The 20,505-nt window shown below is 31.4% G+C and overlaps 2 protein-coding genes across 3 annotated transcripts; one reads left to right on the top strand and one right to left on the bottom strand.

The window, feature by feature from the left end:
* The first annotated feature begins 415 nt into the window (after window positions 1-415).
* LOC137823444 (glycyl-tRNA synthetase / glycine-tRNA ligase) lies at window positions 416-4,862 on the top strand. The gene is made up of 7 exons (XM_068628581.2): window positions 416-1,508; window positions 1,858-2,052; window positions 2,140-2,364; window positions 2,866-2,925; window positions 3,054-3,134; window positions 3,236-3,641; window positions 4,435-4,862. The coding sequence occupies exons 1-7, from the start codon at window positions 534-536 to the stop codon at window positions 4,665-4,667; spliced, it is 2,175 nt and encodes a 724-aa protein (XP_068484682.1). The 5' UTR covers window positions 416-533; the 3' UTR covers window positions 4,668-4,862.
* A 1,345-nt stretch (window positions 4,863-6,207) lies between these two features.
* LOC137823600 (heparan-alpha-glucosaminide N-acetyltransferase-like protein (DUF1624)) lies at window positions 6,208-12,561 on the bottom strand. Of its 2 annotated transcripts, XM_068628803.2 has the most exons (14): window positions 12,280-12,561; window positions 11,817-12,161; window positions 9,500-9,637; window positions 9,325-9,406; window positions 9,087-9,163; window positions 8,674-8,780; window positions 8,316-8,430; window positions 8,108-8,224; window positions 7,913-8,004; window positions 7,698-7,764; window positions 7,533-7,611; window positions 7,364-7,455; window positions 6,714-6,857; window positions 6,208-6,566 (listed from the first exon to the last, which is right to left on the bottom strand). In XM_068628803.2, exons 2-14 carry the CDS (start codon window positions 12,060-12,062, stop codon window positions 6,540-6,542), a joined length of 1,383 nt encoding a protein of 460 aa, XP_068484904.1. In that variant the 5' UTR covers window positions 12,063-12,161; window positions 12,280-12,561; the 3' UTR covers window positions 6,208-6,539. The 2 variants fall into 2 exon arrangements, with proteins under 2 accessions (XP_068484904.1, XP_068484906.1); XM_068628805.1 differs by lacking the exons at window positions 11,817-12,161; window positions 12,280-12,561 and adding an exon at window positions 10,066-11,548.
* Window positions 12,562-20,505: the final 7,944 nt, after the last annotated feature.

The following is a 20,505-nucleotide window of genomic DNA, read 5'->3' as shown; positions in this document are numbered from 1 at the left end:
CTCAAGACTGTTGTTTATTTGAGAGGAAAATAGAGGAGATATAAAAAAAAAGACTGTCACTTTTTTATGCACGTGACTGATTTTTTTCTCGATTAATGTAATAAGAAATCAGATAGCAAGTGCTATGCTCCATGTTACCATAAAAATTCTATACTCCATTAATAACCCACCTTGCTCAAGAGGCAAAGCTATTATATATAATGTACTTCAACAACAAACAAATCTTGACTAAGATTTATAAAAACATCACAAATTTTTATGAAAGAATCCTCTGAGAAGATGAAGGAAAAAGAACATCCAAATATATTTTTGAATGAAGTAAAGATATATTATATATTTTTAAATATTTCGTAATTCTAAATCAATTTATGTCTATACAATTTAAAAAGTTTCTATATACGTGAAGGCGTAAGAAGAAAATATGGAAGGTGCAAGAAGAAATTCCATAACCCGGCCCAGAGTGATAAACCATTACCCTATTATATTGTGTGGTATTCTCCACTGAACATTTTCTTTGGTCGCTTAGAAATGTTATGCTTAAGCATTTAGTGAGAGTGAGAGCGAAAGCCATAGCGATATCTTCTTCGCCTAAAATATCTTCTCAACTTTCAATTCCACTCACTCTCACATTCACTCCCTCTCTATCATCTTCTTCCATGGCCGCCACCGATGACTCCCTCCGCAAATCCCTCGCCGACAAGCACGCCGCCGTCGAGACGCAGGGCAACGCCGTCCGCGCGCTAAAGGCTGGGGGAGCCCCCAAGTCGGAAATCGACGCCGCCATCGAAACCCTAAATGCTCTCAAGCTGGAGAAAACCTCCATCGAGCGCTCCCTCGTCGGCGGTTCCGACACCCGCGAGGCGTTCCGGCAGGCGGTGGTGAACACGCTGGAGCGGCGCCTGTTCTACATTCCGTCGTTCAAGATCTACCGCGGCGTCGCCGGCCTCTTCGACTACGGTCCTCCCGGCTGCGCCGTGAAATCGAACGTCCTCTCGTTCTGGCGGCAGCACTTCGTTCTTGAAGAGAACATGCTCGAGGTGGATTGCCCCTGCGTCACTCCCGAAGTCGTTCTCAAAGCCTCGGGACACGTTGACAAGTTCACCGATCTCATGGTGAAGGACGAGAAGACCGGCACGTGCTTCCGCGCCGATCACTTGCTCAAGGATTTCTGCAACGAGAAGCTTCAGCGTGACCTGACCTTGTCCTCTGACAAGGTTTCGGAGCTGAAGCACGTGCTTGCCATGTTGGATGATTTCTCTGCGGAGGAGCTTGGCGCTAAGATTAAGGAGTATGGGATTGTTGCTCCTGAGACTAAGAACGCGCTCTCTGACCCTTACCCTTTCAATTTGATGTTTCAGACTTCCATTGGCCCCTCTGGGTTGCTCCCTGGGTTCATGAGACCTGAGACTGCGCAGGGCATCTTTGTGAACTTTAAGGATTTGTATTATTACAATGGGAACAAGCTGCCTTTTGCTGCTGCGCAGATTGGACAGGCGTTTAGGAATGAGGTGAGGGTGTTTTGAAGTTGGTGTTTCTTTTGTTTAACTTGGTTTTTGTTAAGAGATTAATTTTAATACATTCTAAGTTAAGAAGTTACACACTTTTGGATAAGGTTTTCCATGCAACTATATAAGAGGAGAAAATATGGAAGTTAAGATAAATAAGGTTTTTCCAGAAACTAGTTTTTGTGTATGGGAAATTAATTTCATTTTTTATTTTTATGCTAGTGTTTATGGAGAAATTTATAATCTTTAATACTATGACTATTTGTAATTGCACGACTGGTGGCAATGTAAAATTCTTTTCTCTTATGGGATGTGGAATGAATTGGGGTTGATATGGTTTTTGTGTGTGTAGATATCTCCACGACAAGGGCTTCTCAGAGTGCGCGAATTCACTTTGGCAGAGATTGAGCACTTTGTTGACCCTCAAGACAAGTCTCATCCTAAGTACGATGAGGTTGCTGACTTGGAGTTCTTGATGTTCCCGAGGGAGCAGCAAATGTCTGGACAGACTGCCAAGAGGTTTTGTCTTCGTGATGCTGTTTCCAAGGTTGGTTTGGTTTCCTGTTTGAAGTTATCCTGGTGGTTTTTCGAGTTTCTGTTCTTATTCTGCTTTTTCATGGCATGTTCTCATCAGGGTATCGTCAATAATGAGACTCTTGGTTATTTCATTGGGAGAGTGTATCTTTTCTTGACGCGTCTTGGTGTAGACAAGGAGCGATTGAGGTTTAGGCAACATCTTGCAAATGAGATGGCCCACTATGCTGCTGACTGTTGGGATGCCGAGATTGAGTGCTCCTATGGTTGGATTGAGTGTGTTGGAATTGCTGATAGATCTGCATATGATTTGCGTGCTCACTCAGTAACCACTCTCTCTAACTCTGTGCAATGGCTTCTTTGTTACAACTGATAAATTGTTGGTTTGGGTTATTGTCGTTCACAGTGTTTACTTTGTCGTCTTTAAATACTATCTGCTGCTATAATTCAGGGTTGATGGTGTTCAGATATCATATATAATAGCCTAAAATACATATACCTCCCTGAAGAAAGTACTTCCTCAACCTACCATCCTCGACATTTTGGTCCAGTTATGCAAAAAAGTTGTCCGTTTATTAAACTCTCCCGGTGCTTGTTTCTTTACCACCTGACCATCTCTAAGTTTAGTTTTTGGTGTTTGGGCTCTAACTAGTATTTAATTTTGTCTAAAAAATAATACTTTCACTTACAATTAAATTACATTTACATTGAGGAATGACTATACATTGATGGGGTATAATGTGTTTATTATTGAAACAAAAAGTAATAATTGCTTTATAATGTGTGAATTTCTTCATTTTCATAATGCCCATATTTGATATTGCAGGATAAAAGTGGTGTTCCACTACTGGCTCAAGAAAAATTTGCAGAACCTAAGGAAGTGGAGGTACTATTTTAATACCCAAGTTGTTTCTTTTATCAATAATATACATGACTGGTCTCTTCAACTTAATGCACCACCCTAAACAAGTATTTTGGAGATCATTGATCGAGTTGCTTTGCACATTGTTTCAGAAATTGGTTATAACTCCAGTGAAGAAAGAGTTGGGTCTGGCATTCAAGGGGAACCAGAGGATGGTGGTTGAAGCACTTGAGGTAATTAATGCTGTTATATTTTGGCGTGTTTTGTAGTACCATGTGTTGTGTCTTTTTCAAGAGCTGTTTGCATTACTTGACCTTCCAAATCTTCTCTGCAGGCAATGCCTGAGAAAGAAGCTTTGGATATGAAGGCTGCTCTGGAGTCAAAAGGGGAGGTGGATTTTCAAGTGTGTACACTTGGGAAAAATGTGACTATTAAGAAGACTATGGTGACCATTCAAAAGGAGACAAAGAAAGAGCACCAGCGAGTTTTTACGCCTTCTGTTATTGAACCATCATTTGGAATTGGACGGATAATTTATTGCCTCTTTGAGCACACATTCTACACAAGGCCAAGCAAAGCCGGTGATGAACAGTTAAATGTATTTCGCTTCCCTTCACTTGTTGCTCCAATTAAGTGTACAGTTTTCCCACTGGTTCAGAATCAGAAGTATGAGGAGGTTGCTAAACACATTTCCAAGTCATTAACCGCTGCAGGAATTTCACATAAGATTGACACTACAGGTATGTAGATGACGTTCTCTTTAATATGTAAAATATACTACAAGTTGATAATTTAGAGTATTGTAGGTTTGCAGTTTACACTCAATGATTGCATAAATACGTATAAAAAGAAGAAGTTAAATTAAGATAAAAAGTGGATAACCTTTTAGAATTTGGAGCCCTGGAGGATTAGAGATCCTTCATTCTGACAAAGGTGAAATAAAACAAAGAAACAGAGAGAAAGAACATATTTATTGGATTGAAGCTTCTCAATTTCTCTTCCTGGCTTTTAAGGTAATCCCCACTTAAAGGGACAATATACTCCCACTAAATAGAAGCTAACTCCTAAGCTTCACGAATCTGTTTTTGAGCCAAATAAACCTTAAAACTATGTACTACAACAACTCTAAAGCTACTCAACCAAATTGATCTAGGGCACACCCTGTGTCCCTAAATAAGCTGCCAAACTATGTGTTACTCAATTTTCTTTTTCAAAATTAGAAATGCAACATTTTGAGTGAGGATTGAGGAACCGAGGATCGTGCTCACGAGCTTTGAGATACTAGCCACTTAAAACATCTTTGAAACTGAATGCCTTGGCAAGAACAATATTTTTTTAAATCATATTGGGTATGGCTGACGAGCAGATTTGGTTTTGCATACTCACCTGCGTTGTTTCGCTTTTGGTTTAGGCTGGGTGAAAATTTGGTCTTTAGCTACTCTGTTAAGAGTTTTTTCTTCGTAAATTTGTCCTAAATACTAATTTATATTTTTGTTTACCAACTTGTTAATATCTTCTAAAAATGTTATTTAGGTACATCAATTGGAAAACGGTATGCAAGAACAGATGAACTTGGCGTGCCTTTTGCTATCACAGTAGATTCAACATCATCAGTGACTATTCGGGAGAGGGACAGCAAGGATCAAGTGCGTGTTGATGTGGAAAAAGCTGCCACTGTTGTTAAGGAGGTAACTGAAGGCCATAGGACATGGGAAGATGTGTGGTCAACTTTCCCTCATCATTCTTCTACGTCTACAGATGAATGATTGAATTTTAGTAGTCACCATCTAGGTTGACATATCATAGTTTTCTGTTGCCAAATTTTGTCTTGTTTTTGAGCTATGAATCAAACTACAGGATATTACTGATTGTCAACTAGTAGATACCTTTTTCTTTTGTTTAATATAGTTTTTGCAACATTCACAGATAAATGTTATTTTGACAATTTTTTGGTTTTTCCATTGCTTCTCTGGGTTCTAGTTGGGGGTGGAAGTTTTTTATCTATCCTAGCTGCAATTAGAGGAAATCTGAAAAGTATTTCATAACGTTAAGCTACGTGGCTTGACCTAGAAATTATGTTTTGCTTCGGTTTTTTCTGAAATTGTTCTATTAAGTGATTTCATTACAATGTCAAAAGAATTCCGAACTTAGTAAGGTAAATGGTTTTTTTTTTTACCTAGGAGATTCCCTTCTATGATAAATTAGTACTTTCACATATGATTTTATGTATAAAATAGGGGATCAAATTCCAAATTTCAGTAAAGAATGCAAACTCCAAAATTTCTTTAAAACTGCATTCTTAACCGAAATAATATCAAGAACACTGCGAGATGAAATTTAGGACGGTTAGATATAATTTAGGATGATTAGTTGCATTTCGATCAACATATAGGTCATTATCATATTATATAGATCAAAGTCAAAAGTTACTAATTAAATTAATGTTTAAACGTAAAAAGTAGCCAACATTTTTTTTCAGGAAAAATAATAAAATTCAATGTACTATTTTTATATATCTCAACTACTATTTAGTCATTCTTTTTGTTTGCAATTGTACATAAGAATTGATGTTGATCAGAAGAATGACGAGGTGAAATGAGCACATGGAAAAGCAGATATAAGCTTATTTTATGTAGTAATAACAAATGCATGCGTCCTCTTCAGGAAGCAATTACCACCTTAGATAAAATAATAACAATTTATTATTGCTTAATAAAAAAATTTATAAATTTCTAGTGAAACCATTTTAGAAAAATAAAAAGGCAATGGTAGTGGCATCCTTCTATCCTTTGGTTGGGATAGAATTCAAAGTGTTATTGTTCAATCAATTGAACCACTTTTCAACCACAAGTAAGCCCAATAAGATATATTATCACTAACAAGTTAGTGTGATTTTTAAATAGCCCAAAGTGATTGGTGGCAAAAAAGATAAGACCCAATAACGTTTTGCTTTTAAGACTCTTCTTATCTTTCTCCGATGGCATTTTCATGTTTGTTTTATTTTTTGTAGGGGACTGGGCCACGCATAATCTTTCTTCCATGACCACAAGTGTAAAAATCATGAAAAGAGATAAAGTGAAGATAATTTGCATGAATGAACTTCAATTCCCTGTTCGCACTTATCCATTAATGCTTCTACTCGCAGGAATGAGTGGTGGAAAATGATTTACAACCTTTCATTTTGTTAATGCAATAGTACCAAATAAATAAATACTTAGTAGTACTTTGTGCATAAAGTATTAGACTTAACTTAAAGCTATTTGGAAACGAAGAGAAGCACAGAACCTGTGCATGCAAAAAATAAGATTTGTAGGCTAATAATAGTAACAATCAATAAAAATATAAACCTAAATTATACATGGATATGGTGGTCTGTTGAAATCTGTGATTTAAAATATATAAAGTAAAAGTAGAGATTATATGGCAGTGGTACTATAAACAAAAGCTGCTCTATTAAAAGGTTTCCCTATCAAGAAATGTAGCTAAAACTAAAATATACTCGTCGTCCATGCAAGTGACTCCACCAAGAGATCAGAGGAACAAAACTTTGATAATCATAATCAACACCGCATGGTCGCTCTTCACAGTGAAAATATGCTTCACTGTCTTTACTCTATATAATCTTTATGCTCCTCTCTTCATGAACCAACTCCAATCAACTTCAACTGTGAAGGGAAATAGTCATATCAGATTCCATTATCAGCATGTGAAGAACATTGCAAGTAAATGTGATGACTGAAAATTATGATTATCAGAACCAGATTTAGAGCATATAAATGTATCAGCAAAGTGGAGTAGGAGAAAGAATTTACAATGTTATTGCGAGGACTCCCCCAGTAAAAGCCTTGGAGGAAAATTGGGAAAACATTACAAGCTGCAAGGATATAAATCATCAACGCATGCATGCCCATCCATTCCATAAAAATAGTCATTCGTCTATAGCCACAGACATCAACCTGAAAGGAGGAGGAAACAAAACTAAGAATTCGCCAAGAAAAGAGTATAGTGTGAAATCATGCAACAATAGACCTTCAATAGTTAGAAATCTCTGTATAAACACCTATAAGGTCCTGAGTGTGTGCGTGAAGTGTTCAATTCAAAAAATATTTATTAAATTTCTGATAATTTTAATACAATTTTAACAAAAAAAAAATACATTAATTTTTTTTAAAAATGTTATATAATTTTTATTATAATTATTAAGTTAAGGAATAAATCATTTTGAATCAGTCATCAAAAACATCTTTTTATTAAAAAAACTGAAACATACTCGTGCACATAAATCTTTATTGTCAATTTATATAATTCATAATTATATAATATGTAGATTCGTGTCTCCATATCCTATAGTTTAAAGAAGATACATATCTCTGTGTTTATGTCCGTGTTGTATCAATATTCATGTTAATATTCATGTTAGTGTCTATGCTGTATAGATAAACATACGAAAATAAAATCTAACCATTAAGTATATTCCGACAAAGAGGATGCCAGCAGCACCAGCAGTGACGCACGTGTAACTAAGGGAGTAAAGAACTTTATTTATATCCATTCCTACAAGAAGAACAACATAACATAAATGCCAGCGGCAAAATGGTCCTGTGCAAGAAATAGGTAAAATGAGTGCATACCAAATAAGTCCAACGCAAGGCCAAAAACTACAAGACAAGAGGTTGGGATCATCCAATATATGATTCTAACTCTGTGGTCCTGCATGCAGCAACAAGGAACACAACTGAGTAACTAACAAGTTACAAGCAAAAACAGGAAAAAGATAATATAAGAGAAAGTTTTACCTTAAAATGGACAATGATATGTCCGTAGTGCAACCCCACCAAGCAAGTAACAATAGCCATCACTGAACTATAATGCCACAAAAAGGATACAAAATTAGGGACTAGAAAGAATAGCAATCATTTTTATGAACTAAATTAATATAAATTTCACATACAAGTATTGGTAATTTTTTTCTCTCTTTTTCCCCTAAGTTAGAGTGTCATAATGAGTTCACCTTAAGAGTCCTTCGGGATCAAAAGGGGCCTGACACCAAGCAGGAGCATCAGGAGGCAATGGTCCATAGTTGGGAGAATTAATGCTGCATTCCTATTGATAATGATAAAAAAGAAGGTAAAAAAATACTTAAAAATGAAAAGCAAAAAGAAGTTGCATATTGGATCAGAAAATCTAAGATTAGAGAGAATCATACAGGCATGCGTGCATATATTGGCCTCCTGTACAGGTGTTGTATACCCAACACCGTTCTATCAATCATCCCAACTGCATTGCATGCTGGTCCAATGTCACCTCTTCGTCCACATTTAACCTACCAAACCACATTAATTCCGTTTTAAACCGATACCAGAAGTTAAATTCTCTCGAGTAACCTTGAACCAACATACGACATCTATACTCACTGAAAATGTCTTTGGCTCTGAAGAAGGTTCTGTTTGAATTTGATACTCCCAATCAGGAACGTACAATCCATATAGCAAGCAAAGATAAAGGAAGGAAATCATAAAAGCCACAACCCTGTTACAGTCAAACAGATTTAAGAAACAGGTTCAGTGGAGAAGACACTAGAATTCATTCCCAACAAAATATGGTTGAGCAAAACACATCGCAAATAAAATGCATGCCATGCATAAGACAAATAGATAATTTAAAAATATGAAATACATGTTATTGTGTTCTACAAGGTTAAAAAGTTGTATTGTTGTGCTTTTATCAAATATCAAGTAAAAAAGTAACAGTTCAAAGGAAAATTAAGCTTACCACTGGTATCGATACTTCCTTAACAGGGATGGTCCCGAATTAACAGAATCATCACTCTTGAGCCAAATTTCACACAGTGCTGCGACCAAATACGCTAACGCAATTCTCTGACATCCAATGAAGAAAATAGGGAACGATAATTAATAAGGCAAAAATATAGAAAGACAAACAGAAATTTTGATGATGAACATAAACTTTATGGGCAGTTGGGCAACTGTAAAAAAATACCATAGCCCACAAACCAACACTTAACCGGGAAAATGATTAGATGGTTAACAGTTAGTTGTTTTTAATTTATGTTCAGATTTCTTTAGAAGACACAGAAGTTGCAATTGACACTTAGGACCTGATGTTTTCTCCATTATAACCAGTCAAAAGGAGAGGCAAAGAAAACACTGGCAGAGAGAGCATACCTGCAGTATTCCCATCCATCTTATCTGTTTAATATCCACTCCATATGTCAGATCGTTCACACGATGGAAATAACCTCCTGCAGAAGGCCAATAATATTAGACATTCGAAAGAGAGATGTAACATAAATACACGATGCTATGAACAAAAACACTATCCTGTTTCAACATTCAACTCTTTAGCCTGACATACATTAAGAATAACAAATGCTAAAAAAGCTTAAATTTTAGTCAATAATACCTTGAAGAAAAAGGCCTAACACAAGAAGTTTTAGAGCCCGTAAACCTGCTTTTCTTGATGCATCCACTCTGCAAGACAGTTTCTGTTGAAGAAAAAAAAAGGAATAAATTTGTCAACGCTGTCACAATTATTTTACTATTCATTGTTAAGTTATATATCAGTTACAACTGCATACCTTGTATGTGAGAGCGAGGGAAACGCCAACAATAAATAGGAAAAACGGCATGACATAATCAGCTAGTGTTAAACCATTCCATGGGGAATGATTGAGCGCTGGAATGAGTCCACCGGCATCATCAACCAGTATCATCAGCTGTGCATCCAGATATGATCATTTCAGTTAAAGAAATTTAAAACATGAAGAAAAAAATTAAAAGTCAAATTGTCTGTCTGAGATATTAACACATCTTGAGTTTCTAAAACACATATTCCATTTGGCCTAAAAATTAAATATCAAAGGTCCATTGGGATTACCATCTGCGTGATAATGAGTGATTAATAAATTCTATGATTCTTGAAAACAGCACAACTTAATTATCTCCATCCAGTCCAATTTTATCAGGCGCACCAAACAATGTCTAGAGTCTAAAAGAATATCAAATGGCAAATAATTACTTAAACAAATGTCTAATAGAGTTTATTGAAATAAAATTCACTTAATTAACAATCATCTTAGGCTTCTTAGTGAGTGATGCATATTTGCCAACAACATTGGATATGCATGTAACTTCTAACACGTACAATGATCCAATGCATTATGCTGTTTTCCAAAGCGAATGGCAAACATTGCGTTTCTTCGTCATCACCAATTCAAAAAGTAATACAAAAGTAGGTCATAGTGGTGACCAGTCGGTATTACTTCTAACCGATTCCACGTTATGCTACCACCACCACTTGCATGATGCATTAGTAACCTAAAATTAAACAAGATAACCAATAGGAAATTTCTGATTAACCTAATCCATTTACAATGGTTTCTTTCTGTGGCCTCGGTTAGAACTACCGTATCAAGCCATGCGTGAAAAGTGGTGAAACTGAGGTCAAAACAGAACTTCTATACGCAAAAACTGACGTTCACTTTTCGGGAGTGGCCAAACATCACTTTGACTGATAATATATTTTTATCTTCGTTGAGAATATCGTGAATTTTTTAGTTAATGATGATTGAAGTGTAAAGCAGGTTGAGAGCCAAAAAAAGTACTTTTATTCTCATTTAGGAATCATTTTTGCTACTATGAATATATTTTTTTTCTACAATTAAACCTGAATGTTAAACGACGAAAAAAATAATAATTAATCAGAGAAGAAACCTAATAACAAGAGGCAGTTACGAAAGTGCTCAATTTTGGGGGTTGGGATATATACTATTTATTTCTCAAATCAATAATCAACAATTACAAAAGCTATTTTTTCCACTGAAATCGTATTAAGAATTTGAAACGTTATTAAAAAACTACTATTTAATACACGAAGAAGATAAATACAAGAATAACAATAATGGAAAACAATAGAAAGTGTAAATATATTATAACTATAATCAGAGAATATTGTGAAAATTATTCCAACGGGCAAGTAGCCGTAAAGCTGTTTCAATAGATTGCTCCCAAAGAAGAGTAAAGAGAAACAACCCAAAGTCTCCAAAAACGGTGGGGGATCAAAACAAATAGTTTATATAATTAGAAATGCAGTTTCAGATAAGAGAATAAAAAAAATTAAAATAAGAAGAACAAAAAGTGGTGGGAAATGTTGGTTCGGGTTAAAAGTAAAATGGGAGAATATTGAGGAATTTGATAAAAAGGGGACAAAGTAGCCGTAGTGCTATTTATATGGACGGCTTTCCGAATGACAAGAGATGAGTAACACACCATATCTCCATATAACACCAAACAAACAAACAAACGCTATTCTTTTCTTCAAAGTAAAGCAACATAGCTTTAACACGTGCACACAATTTGCATTGCAATTTCGATTCTCTGCGATCACAAATCAAAGCCATGATAGAAAAAAAAAATCCCAAGAATCTCTCCCTTCAATCAATCAACCTTTCCACCCCTCCAATTATAACAACCATTAGTGATTACTGGTGCGCATTGCGCAACTACAGCCCCTTATCCTCCACTCTTTTAAAATCCAACAAGAAAGGAAAGAAAGACGAAACCACTAAAACGACGTCGTTTGTCCCTTCCCAAAATTGCGAGGAAGGAAGCCTCGCAGCGTATTCCGTGACTGTTATGTTTCTCGCAACACATTTTGCAAAGCGTAACTAAATTCCTAATTAAGAATTAATCTCGTTTCGAACTCTAAAAGAAACGGAGATAAGTTGGGTCCCACACCCACCGCGAAATCTAAGGGCTAACTTAAAAAAAAATTAATCCAAACATGGCAGATTAGGTGATTAACATAACAGCTAAAACAAATCTAATAACAAGAAATAAGCATTTATTTTCTTAACAGTAAAAAAAAAAAAAAAAACAGAGGATGAGAGAGATTACCGCGACGGTGAGGCCACGAAAAACATCGAGGGAAACTAGCCGCGGAGGTTTGGTTAGAGTGTGTGGCTGGTTCCTGGAGGAGGTGGATGGTTGTTCCTGAACGTTGTGAATGTGAAGCGGAGTGGTTTGAGCAATGGCGGAAGAAATAGTTAGAGATCTTGATTCGGAGATCTGGCTATGGGGAAGTGCCATCTCCACGTCATCTTCTTCATCGTCGAAGTTCTTTATAGCCTCGTAACTCGCCATCTCCCTGATTAACAACAATGCTTCTTCCTGTTCTTCCTGTTCTTCCTGTTCTTCCTGATTCTTCCTGATTCTCTTGCTACCATATATTTATACACGCATCTACATGTTTAATCCAATCAAAGAAACAGATGAATAATGATAATGATAACGAATGATTAGGAGAATCCCTCTTTGTGAGTGAGTGATGAAAAAAGAAATAGAGAAAAGGTGCTCTTACTTGAAGGAACAATGCAGTAGTTGAAGGAGTTTTCTTCTTCTTCTACTTTTTTCTTCTTCTTCTTCTTCTCCTTCTTCTTCTTCTTCTTCCCTTCCTTCTACTCTTCCCTCAACTTCTTCTTTCTTCGTTGCCTTCTTTTTTTCCCTTCTCCCTCGCTTTTATAGCCAATTTCAATACACACAATTTTGATATTTTCCGTCTCTTATTCCTCTATTTATTATTTATTATAAAGCATAACATAAATATGTATATATGCCCCATAAAAAATAAAAAAATAAAAAGCTTCCTAGGATAAAAATGTGTAACTCATTTTTAAAATTTAAAATAAAAATCGAAAAAAAAATTAATTAAAATTGCACTTAATTTATATTTATTTAAAATATATTATATTTTTATTGTTGATTTGTGTGCCACTTACCATAAACCATTAACTATTAACCAAATTACCACGCTCTTGTTACCCCCTCATCCACACCAAGGCCACTCCTTATTCCCAACAATATATATTCTACTAATAAGCTATGAGCCTCCTAAACGTTTATTAAATGTCGAGTTTGTGTTAGATACATCTATCGGACACGACATAACGTGTATAATATGTATTGATAAAGTATTTAATTTAAAAATATTTATTATATTTTTTATAATTTTATATGATTTTAACATAATTTTAAAAAATGAAATATATTAATTTTTTAAAAATTTAAATTTATTGTATAAATTTTTATTATGATTATAAAAATAAGAAACAAATCATTTTGAAATAATCATAAAAAAAAATTTCTACTCTAAAAAAAACTAAAATTTATTTATACACATAAATCTTTATTATCAATTTATATAATTAATAATTATTTTGTGTCTTCATATTCTACATTATAGAGATTATAATATATCCGTATTCATCTTTGTACTACATAATTAATAGTTAATGACTAACTAATTACGCGCTTCAATTTCCTATTTTAATATATTTTTACTCGTAATAATAATATTTAAATATCCTAAAAAGATAACTTTAATGTTGGCAAAATAAAACATACATGGTATATATGCAATTTTTAACTGTTTTATCAGGTACAAAATATTAAATATATGTTATTGCCTAAAATATATACCAGTGATTATCTCGGTATTTATTTTTCTCGATTCACGTTTTGGTATTTTAGCAATGAGATTTAAATTATCCTAAAAAAGGTCAGATTTAATATATTTTATGTTCATGAAATAGTATTGATTATAATTAATATTTTTGTATTATAGATAGAAAGAATAACAAAAATTATGTTAAGGGAAATCTAGCAAAATCTCTTGGGTATTGTTTTCAGCCACTTGAATTTTGAGCTGGTTAACGTGCAAAATCAGAAACAAGTTAACACAGCTTTGTAGAAAAGATCGTCTAAATGTTAGTTACCAGCTTTTTATATTACATTTAACATAACTTTTTATCATCACCTAACCTTTGTACGGATTCCACAAATAAGATTAATTATTAATAATATTGGTTATTATTTTAAATTATAAAAAATATTGTTTTAACCTCAAGATTAAAAAATAACATCATGTATTGAAAGTCGGTGATCCATCACAATTTATTATTAAAAAAAAAATTAGTGGGTTGAGAGAGAAAAATGTTTATAGACTCTGAGCATTGTGGAACTATATTGACTGAAACCATTATTAAAAAATAGACCGTAAATCTAATTCAATATTGAAAAACCAAAAACTAAAATTTATATATTATAAAATGTTTTTATCTTTATTCGATATGAGATTTTCATCACATTCACACAACTCATGTGTAACAATATATTTATAAATAATTCGATCGAGCGGCTCTAAGAGTGATAGTTGGAAGCGTCTAGCACTGGAAAGACAAGCAAGGCAACGGGGTTCTCGCTAGGATGAAGGTATATATAACTGCTCGCTGGATCGATTTGAGACGATGAAGCGGGGCGTTCTTCCGCCATTACTGCAAAGAAAAAACAAAGAAAGGCTCCAAGAAAAACAATAGTAAAGCAAAGTGATAAATTCAACTAATTTTTACTAAAATAAATTATAATGATATCTTATTAAGAGGTCGATTTTAAATCTAATTTAATATTTCAAATAATTTTTATGGGAAAGTTTGCACAAGTGATTATTTGATATATTTTTAAACATTTTCTTGACATAGTTTTAATGAGTTTTTAATTGATGTTGGTGATGGGCACATTACGCAGAACTCACTCGTGGTAATAGACAGATGAACAACTTTTTATGGAAAGAGTAATGTTTCAAAAACTAGTATGAAGTCAAAACTCCTGAACTGAAACTTTCAGAAATATCTAACCAAGTCTTAGTGTTGAAATTTTCAGCTCCTCTTCACTGCACCCTTATTTCGACCAGGCCTTCATCTTTCCACCACTTTCCCTTCACCTGCTTCACTGTTTCAATAAAATTAATATTTGTATGCAAAACTTTAATTAATATTCAAATATGATTTTGACATGTTCATATTCATTTTTTATTTTTCTTCTCACTTTAAATGCAGATATAATATCACTACGATCAATCATTGTATCTAAGATATTATCTGTTTTGAAGATCGATATTTCATATTTAAAAAAGTCAAAATAATAAAGTAAAAAAGTGTATGTATTTAAATTATTATTAATCTCGATTTTTAAACGATTTAGGACTATATATCAAAACAATTTAATTCAAACACGAAGTGCAACGATATGTATTATCTGACAGTTTAAAAGAATTTAAGCACTTTTTTTAGTGGGTAAAGAAAAATATTAAAAAGTGTAAGTTTAAAGTTAAATAAAAAGAAGGAAAGAGTAAAAGAAAGAAAGGATAAAAAAAGAATAAGGGGATATTCCGTACACGTTTTTTTGTGGAGAAAAACATTCGGTGCACGTTTAGAAATATCACAAACAGAAAATAATGCAGAAAATTGAGTTACGGTTCATTATTTTATTTTATGCTTTATTTGGTAGTTAACACACATTATAAGTAACTTTAGATTAAAAATGGGAGTAGTTGATAGCTATGAATATTATTTAGTTTTGAGCAATGGAAGATTTAATGAGTGAAAAACATTATGAATTAGCCTTGAGATTCCGTAACTTATATACCACAATATTTTCCACAATATCCGCTGATAATATTTTGCTAATAAAAGTTTGGATGTGACAAATTGACAATGCCATTTTATTTTGCATTTTGTCGCATTGGTATATGTATATTATGATTGCCAAAATTCAAATTCTTATTTAGATAGTCAAATAGAAAGAAAAAAAAAATACTTTTCTGTTTGGTTTTAAGTCCAAAAAAATATTCTCAGGATTAATTATAGGATTAATTATTGTATTTGAGTATTGTCATTTTGGAGATCGATATTCTGTGATGGTTTTATTCTTAAAAGACAATTCGGTGTAGAGAAAAAATAAGTATATAATCGTCATTGGTCTCGATTATATTTATTATATTGATTTTTAAAAAAAAAGTAAAAGTGAAGGAATTTCTATATTTTTTTTTTTAAGGTAAAAGTGGACGAGAGTTTGTGGTTTATGTAGGAATAAACCATTTCCATGGATAAGACCATACAATAAAGATACGAAGCAAGATTAATGAAGGTGGTAATGGTGGTAGCTATAGCATAAATATCATGCTTCCACACACATTGTACATAATAATTCACTTTTGTGGAGTTTTGTTTGGAACATCAAAGTTTCATCTATGATATACTCTTTGTGTGGAGATGTTTTAAAGACAAAAATCCTAAAGAGAAACTTTTAGAAGGAGTGGTGTCCAATTGCAATAAAATGACAAATGTCTCTTTTTGTGGTAACAAAGAATAAATTTTATTTCATATTTTCTTGATGTGTGGTGGAGTTAATAAAATTTTGTAAAAGTTGTTAGATCTAAGTAATACTTTAGACCACTATTGACAACATTGATTATAAATGAAATCTAGATAGATGAATGAAGGAGAGATGGTAAATTGTATTGTTTGGTGGGCAACAACATGGAGTACTTAAATTGGGAGAAATAATGTTGTGTTAAAAAATGAGGTGTTGGATGAAAGGAGATGTATATGTGAGACTTGACGTCGATTAAATATTAGGACATTTAATAATATATAAGTGAGTGCAAATTTCATCTTATAAGTTGGTTTTGTAAGGTTGAGTTAGGCTTAAAGTTTACTTTTTAATATGATATTATAATTATTTAGAGTTTATCCTAATGAGAGTTTGTTGGGCTTATCAGGTCATTCATTATCAGGTCGATATCGAACTACACATAAATATATAGTCTTATGTACAAGTTGACAGTTTTGGCATCAGAGTGTGTTGGAGACCCCACATCAACTGAAAATTATGACATTTAATAATATACAAGTAAATGCAAATCTCATCTTATAAGTAGGCGGTTTTGTAAGGTTGAATTTGGCTTAAACTTACTTCTTAATATGATATTAGAGTCATTTAAATTTTATCCTAAAAAGAATTTCTTTGATTTATCAGGTCACTCACTATCGGCCCGCTATCAAATCACACATAAATATATAATTTCATACACGAGTTGACAGTCTCGACATGAGAGTATGTTGGAGACCCCACTTCGACACACTTAAAATGTTCTTTTTTTAGTAGTGTAAAGTATATATTCTACTATTTGATCTCGATTAAAATTAAAAGATAAGTTTTAATATAATAATAAGAATGAGTTTTAGTCTAATCAATAGTAATGTAATAAATTAAAAATATTTTTTTTATTATGATTTATAAAAGTATTTATATATATTTTTTTAATTAGCTCTTAAATAAAATTTTAAAAACAAAAGACTCCCTCCTTTCACTCCTCTTCTTCTCTATATTTCTTTAATCTCTTTTATTGATAATTGGGTTTAGTAGGAAAAATAAAATAGAATTAAATGACTTTTGTTATGGGAGTTTCCTTTCCTCCTCCATCATTTGTTTTCTAAACTACATTATGCACATTTGTGATGTGATGGAGAAATTTATGTGAATGTTATGCAAGTAGCTTTAAATTCATTTTATTATTATTGGTTGGTAGATATAGATATTTGCAATAACTCCCTTCAATTTCAGCAACCATAATACATTTTCAAACTTTGCCTTTAATTTTTATAATAATTGTTTCAACACAAAGTCTTCTAATATATAATTTACTTATGAAACTCAATATTTATTATGTTATTTTTAAAAATATCTCCATAAATTAATAATGTCTAATTAATCATAAAAAAAAAATTATTTTTTATATGTTTTTAGAATAAGATATTATATAAGTTAGATTTTTACTATGACATTGTTACATGTTAATCATCATCCAAATGGTTAATATTTCAGAACATAATAAGTATATAAGTTGGTTATCAAAATATACATTTTTTTTGTATTTTCAAAGAATATAGTACATGTTTTTTTATTTTATATCCTGGTAAAATATTTGTTCATTTTTTTTTTCTCGCTAATAGTTTTATTATTTTATTATTTTATCATTGTTATTGTATTATTTCGTTACTAGCAATGTCCAATGATTTTTTATTTTAAATTTTAAACATATTATATCTCATGTTATAAAGAAAACAAAATTAACTACTGTATTCAAAATTAAGAGAAACCGATAAATAAACTTAGAAAAATAAAATAATTTACCGAAAACAATCTTTTCTTGAAATTTTAAGTTCCCATTATCAAATTTTTAATTACTAATTACTTTATATTATAAATTAGTTACTAATATAATTAAAACCTAAACTATAATAATTTTAAAACTGTTTTTTATTTTTTATTAATAATATAAACTACTTTATATACACATAATTTTGTAATTCATAAAATAATACATAACTTAATCAATATAATAATTATCTCTAAATTAATTATTATTTAATATTTCACAACCTAGAACAATCACATTAATGTTTAACTAACATCAATATAACAAAAATAATCTCAATAATTTCGATATTATTAGAGTGTAGAATAGAATTTTGAGCGAGAGTAATTGAGTGATTTTATATATATAAAAAATAAAAGTAGTGTTTTTTGAATCCTACAATTAATAAAAAAAATGAGGAATGCATTTTAAATCTTATAAACACATTTAACAAGACAAATAAGGGAATTGGAATGTTTTAATTACTTGTTTTTTCAAAGATTAAAATATTAACTGAAAAAAATAATTAAAAAAATCCTAAAAAAAATACTAAATTAACAGAGTTAGAATAAAAGGTACTAAAATTATTATTTTAAATAGGGGAAGTAGAAGTGTATTTTCGCCAAAAGTTTGAAAATATTATTGAACTTTTTCCAAAAACAAAACTAATCATTATCTGAATAAAGTATATATACGTGTCTCCTTAAAAAAAATTAATAAGTTGAATACTCAGTCACCACAAAAAACAAAATAAATTATCCAAATATAAAAAGTAATTACATGGACATTTTTCAACCATATATGATATGATATAAATCATCCACATACCACTATTATTAATTTTATTTATTTTAAAAAAATATTATTAATTTTATTTACTTAAAAAATTAAAGACAAATAATGTCTCTTTTTCATTGATAATATACATACATATACATATATTTATTTATTGGAAACTCAACCGTTTAGTGTATATAAACTGTTTTTCTACTTTATGCGTTATAATATTTTAAATTATAATATAAAAATATAGCGAAAAAAAAGAGAAACAAAATAGTGGGAAGAGAAACTTATGTAGATTAAAAGAAATAACTATTTATATTTAAAAAAAAAATAAATTATAAGTATTTTGAATGTTCTATTTTATATACTTAAACTTCTTATCGTAGGATACTTATATTTAATTATCTTATTTTCATGTAATAAATAAAATCATATAAAAAAATTAACACTAGTACAATTACAATACTAAAAACATATTTATTTTATTTTAGTTTAATTTTCAGGAAAAAAACTTGGCATAAAACTATTATATTATTATAACGAATGATTGATGATCATACATCACCTAGAACATTTCTTAGTATATAAATAGATACAAACCTCATTTTATAAAACAATGTTACAAGATTTAGGGTTTGGGGTTTATGGTTGCGTTAGATTTAAATTCACTTCTTAATATGGTATCAGACTCATTTAGAGTCTATCTTAACGAGAGTTTGTTGGGTCTATGATGTCACCCACTATCCAATTATTATCACCCATAAATATATAGTCTTATGCACAAGTTATGAGCATTGACGTGAGAGGAGTGTGTTAAAATTTTCATATCGACTAAAAATAAAGACATTTCATATTATATATATATATATATATATATTAAATTCACTTTATAAGTATAAGTTTGAATTTGGTTTAAAAAGTATATTTCTTAATACAAGTTATTTTGATAAAATTGTGACTAATTGGAAAGAGAGATGTTTACACAAGCTTAAAAAAAGGTTATTCTTTCATAAAACATGTAAACTATGGTTTCATCTCATCATTTTGTATGGAATAATTAAATTAATTACATGATTAGTGAGAGTAATCTTAAAAATGAGAAGTGATGAAGCTAATTTTGATGGGGTATTTGGCCATTGGAAGAGGCATAAAGCTGGAAAAATGAAGGGCCAGAAGCATAGTGCAGAAGATAAGATGACTTGGTATATTCAAGATAACGTATGATCACGACACTGCACCGTCCATTCCCTATACGTAACTTGGTTCAAATGGCATGAACAATGCATCATACATGCAAATCCAAATTTCACTTAATTAATTATAACCATTCATTTTTGCTTAGTGTGGTTAGTGCCCTTATATATGTCTCAAACCAGACAAATTAATTAACCTAAACCAATGATCCTTAAGGTAGTTGTTCTCACTCCTCATCTTTATTTTTAAACCACTAAAAAAACTTATTAAATAAAAATTAATTTTAGATACTAAAATAATTAGTTACTATTTAATTAAATTAAATACTATTTTATAAATTTAAAAAAATAATATATATCTATTGTAGTTTCCATCATTAATAAAAAATTATAAAAAAGTTTTTAAATTGATATTTAATCATTAACTATCAAATTAGTTACTATTTAATTAAATTAAATACTATTTTATAAACTAAAAAAAATTAATATATATCTATTGTAGTTTTCATCATTAATAAAAATTTATAAAAGAGTTTTTAAATTGATATCTAATCATTAAATATCAAAGTTTTAA

This window comes from Phaseolus vulgaris, chromosome 8 (assembly GCF_051622355.1).
Source record: "Phaseolus vulgaris cultivar YP4 chromosome 8, ASM5162235v1, whole genome shotgun sequence".
Lineage (NCBI taxonomy): Eukaryota > Viridiplantae > Streptophyta > Magnoliopsida > Fabales > Fabaceae > Phaseolus > Phaseolus vulgaris.
Note: the sequence above shows the minus strand (reverse complement) of the source record. Positions and strands in the feature narration are given on the sequence as shown.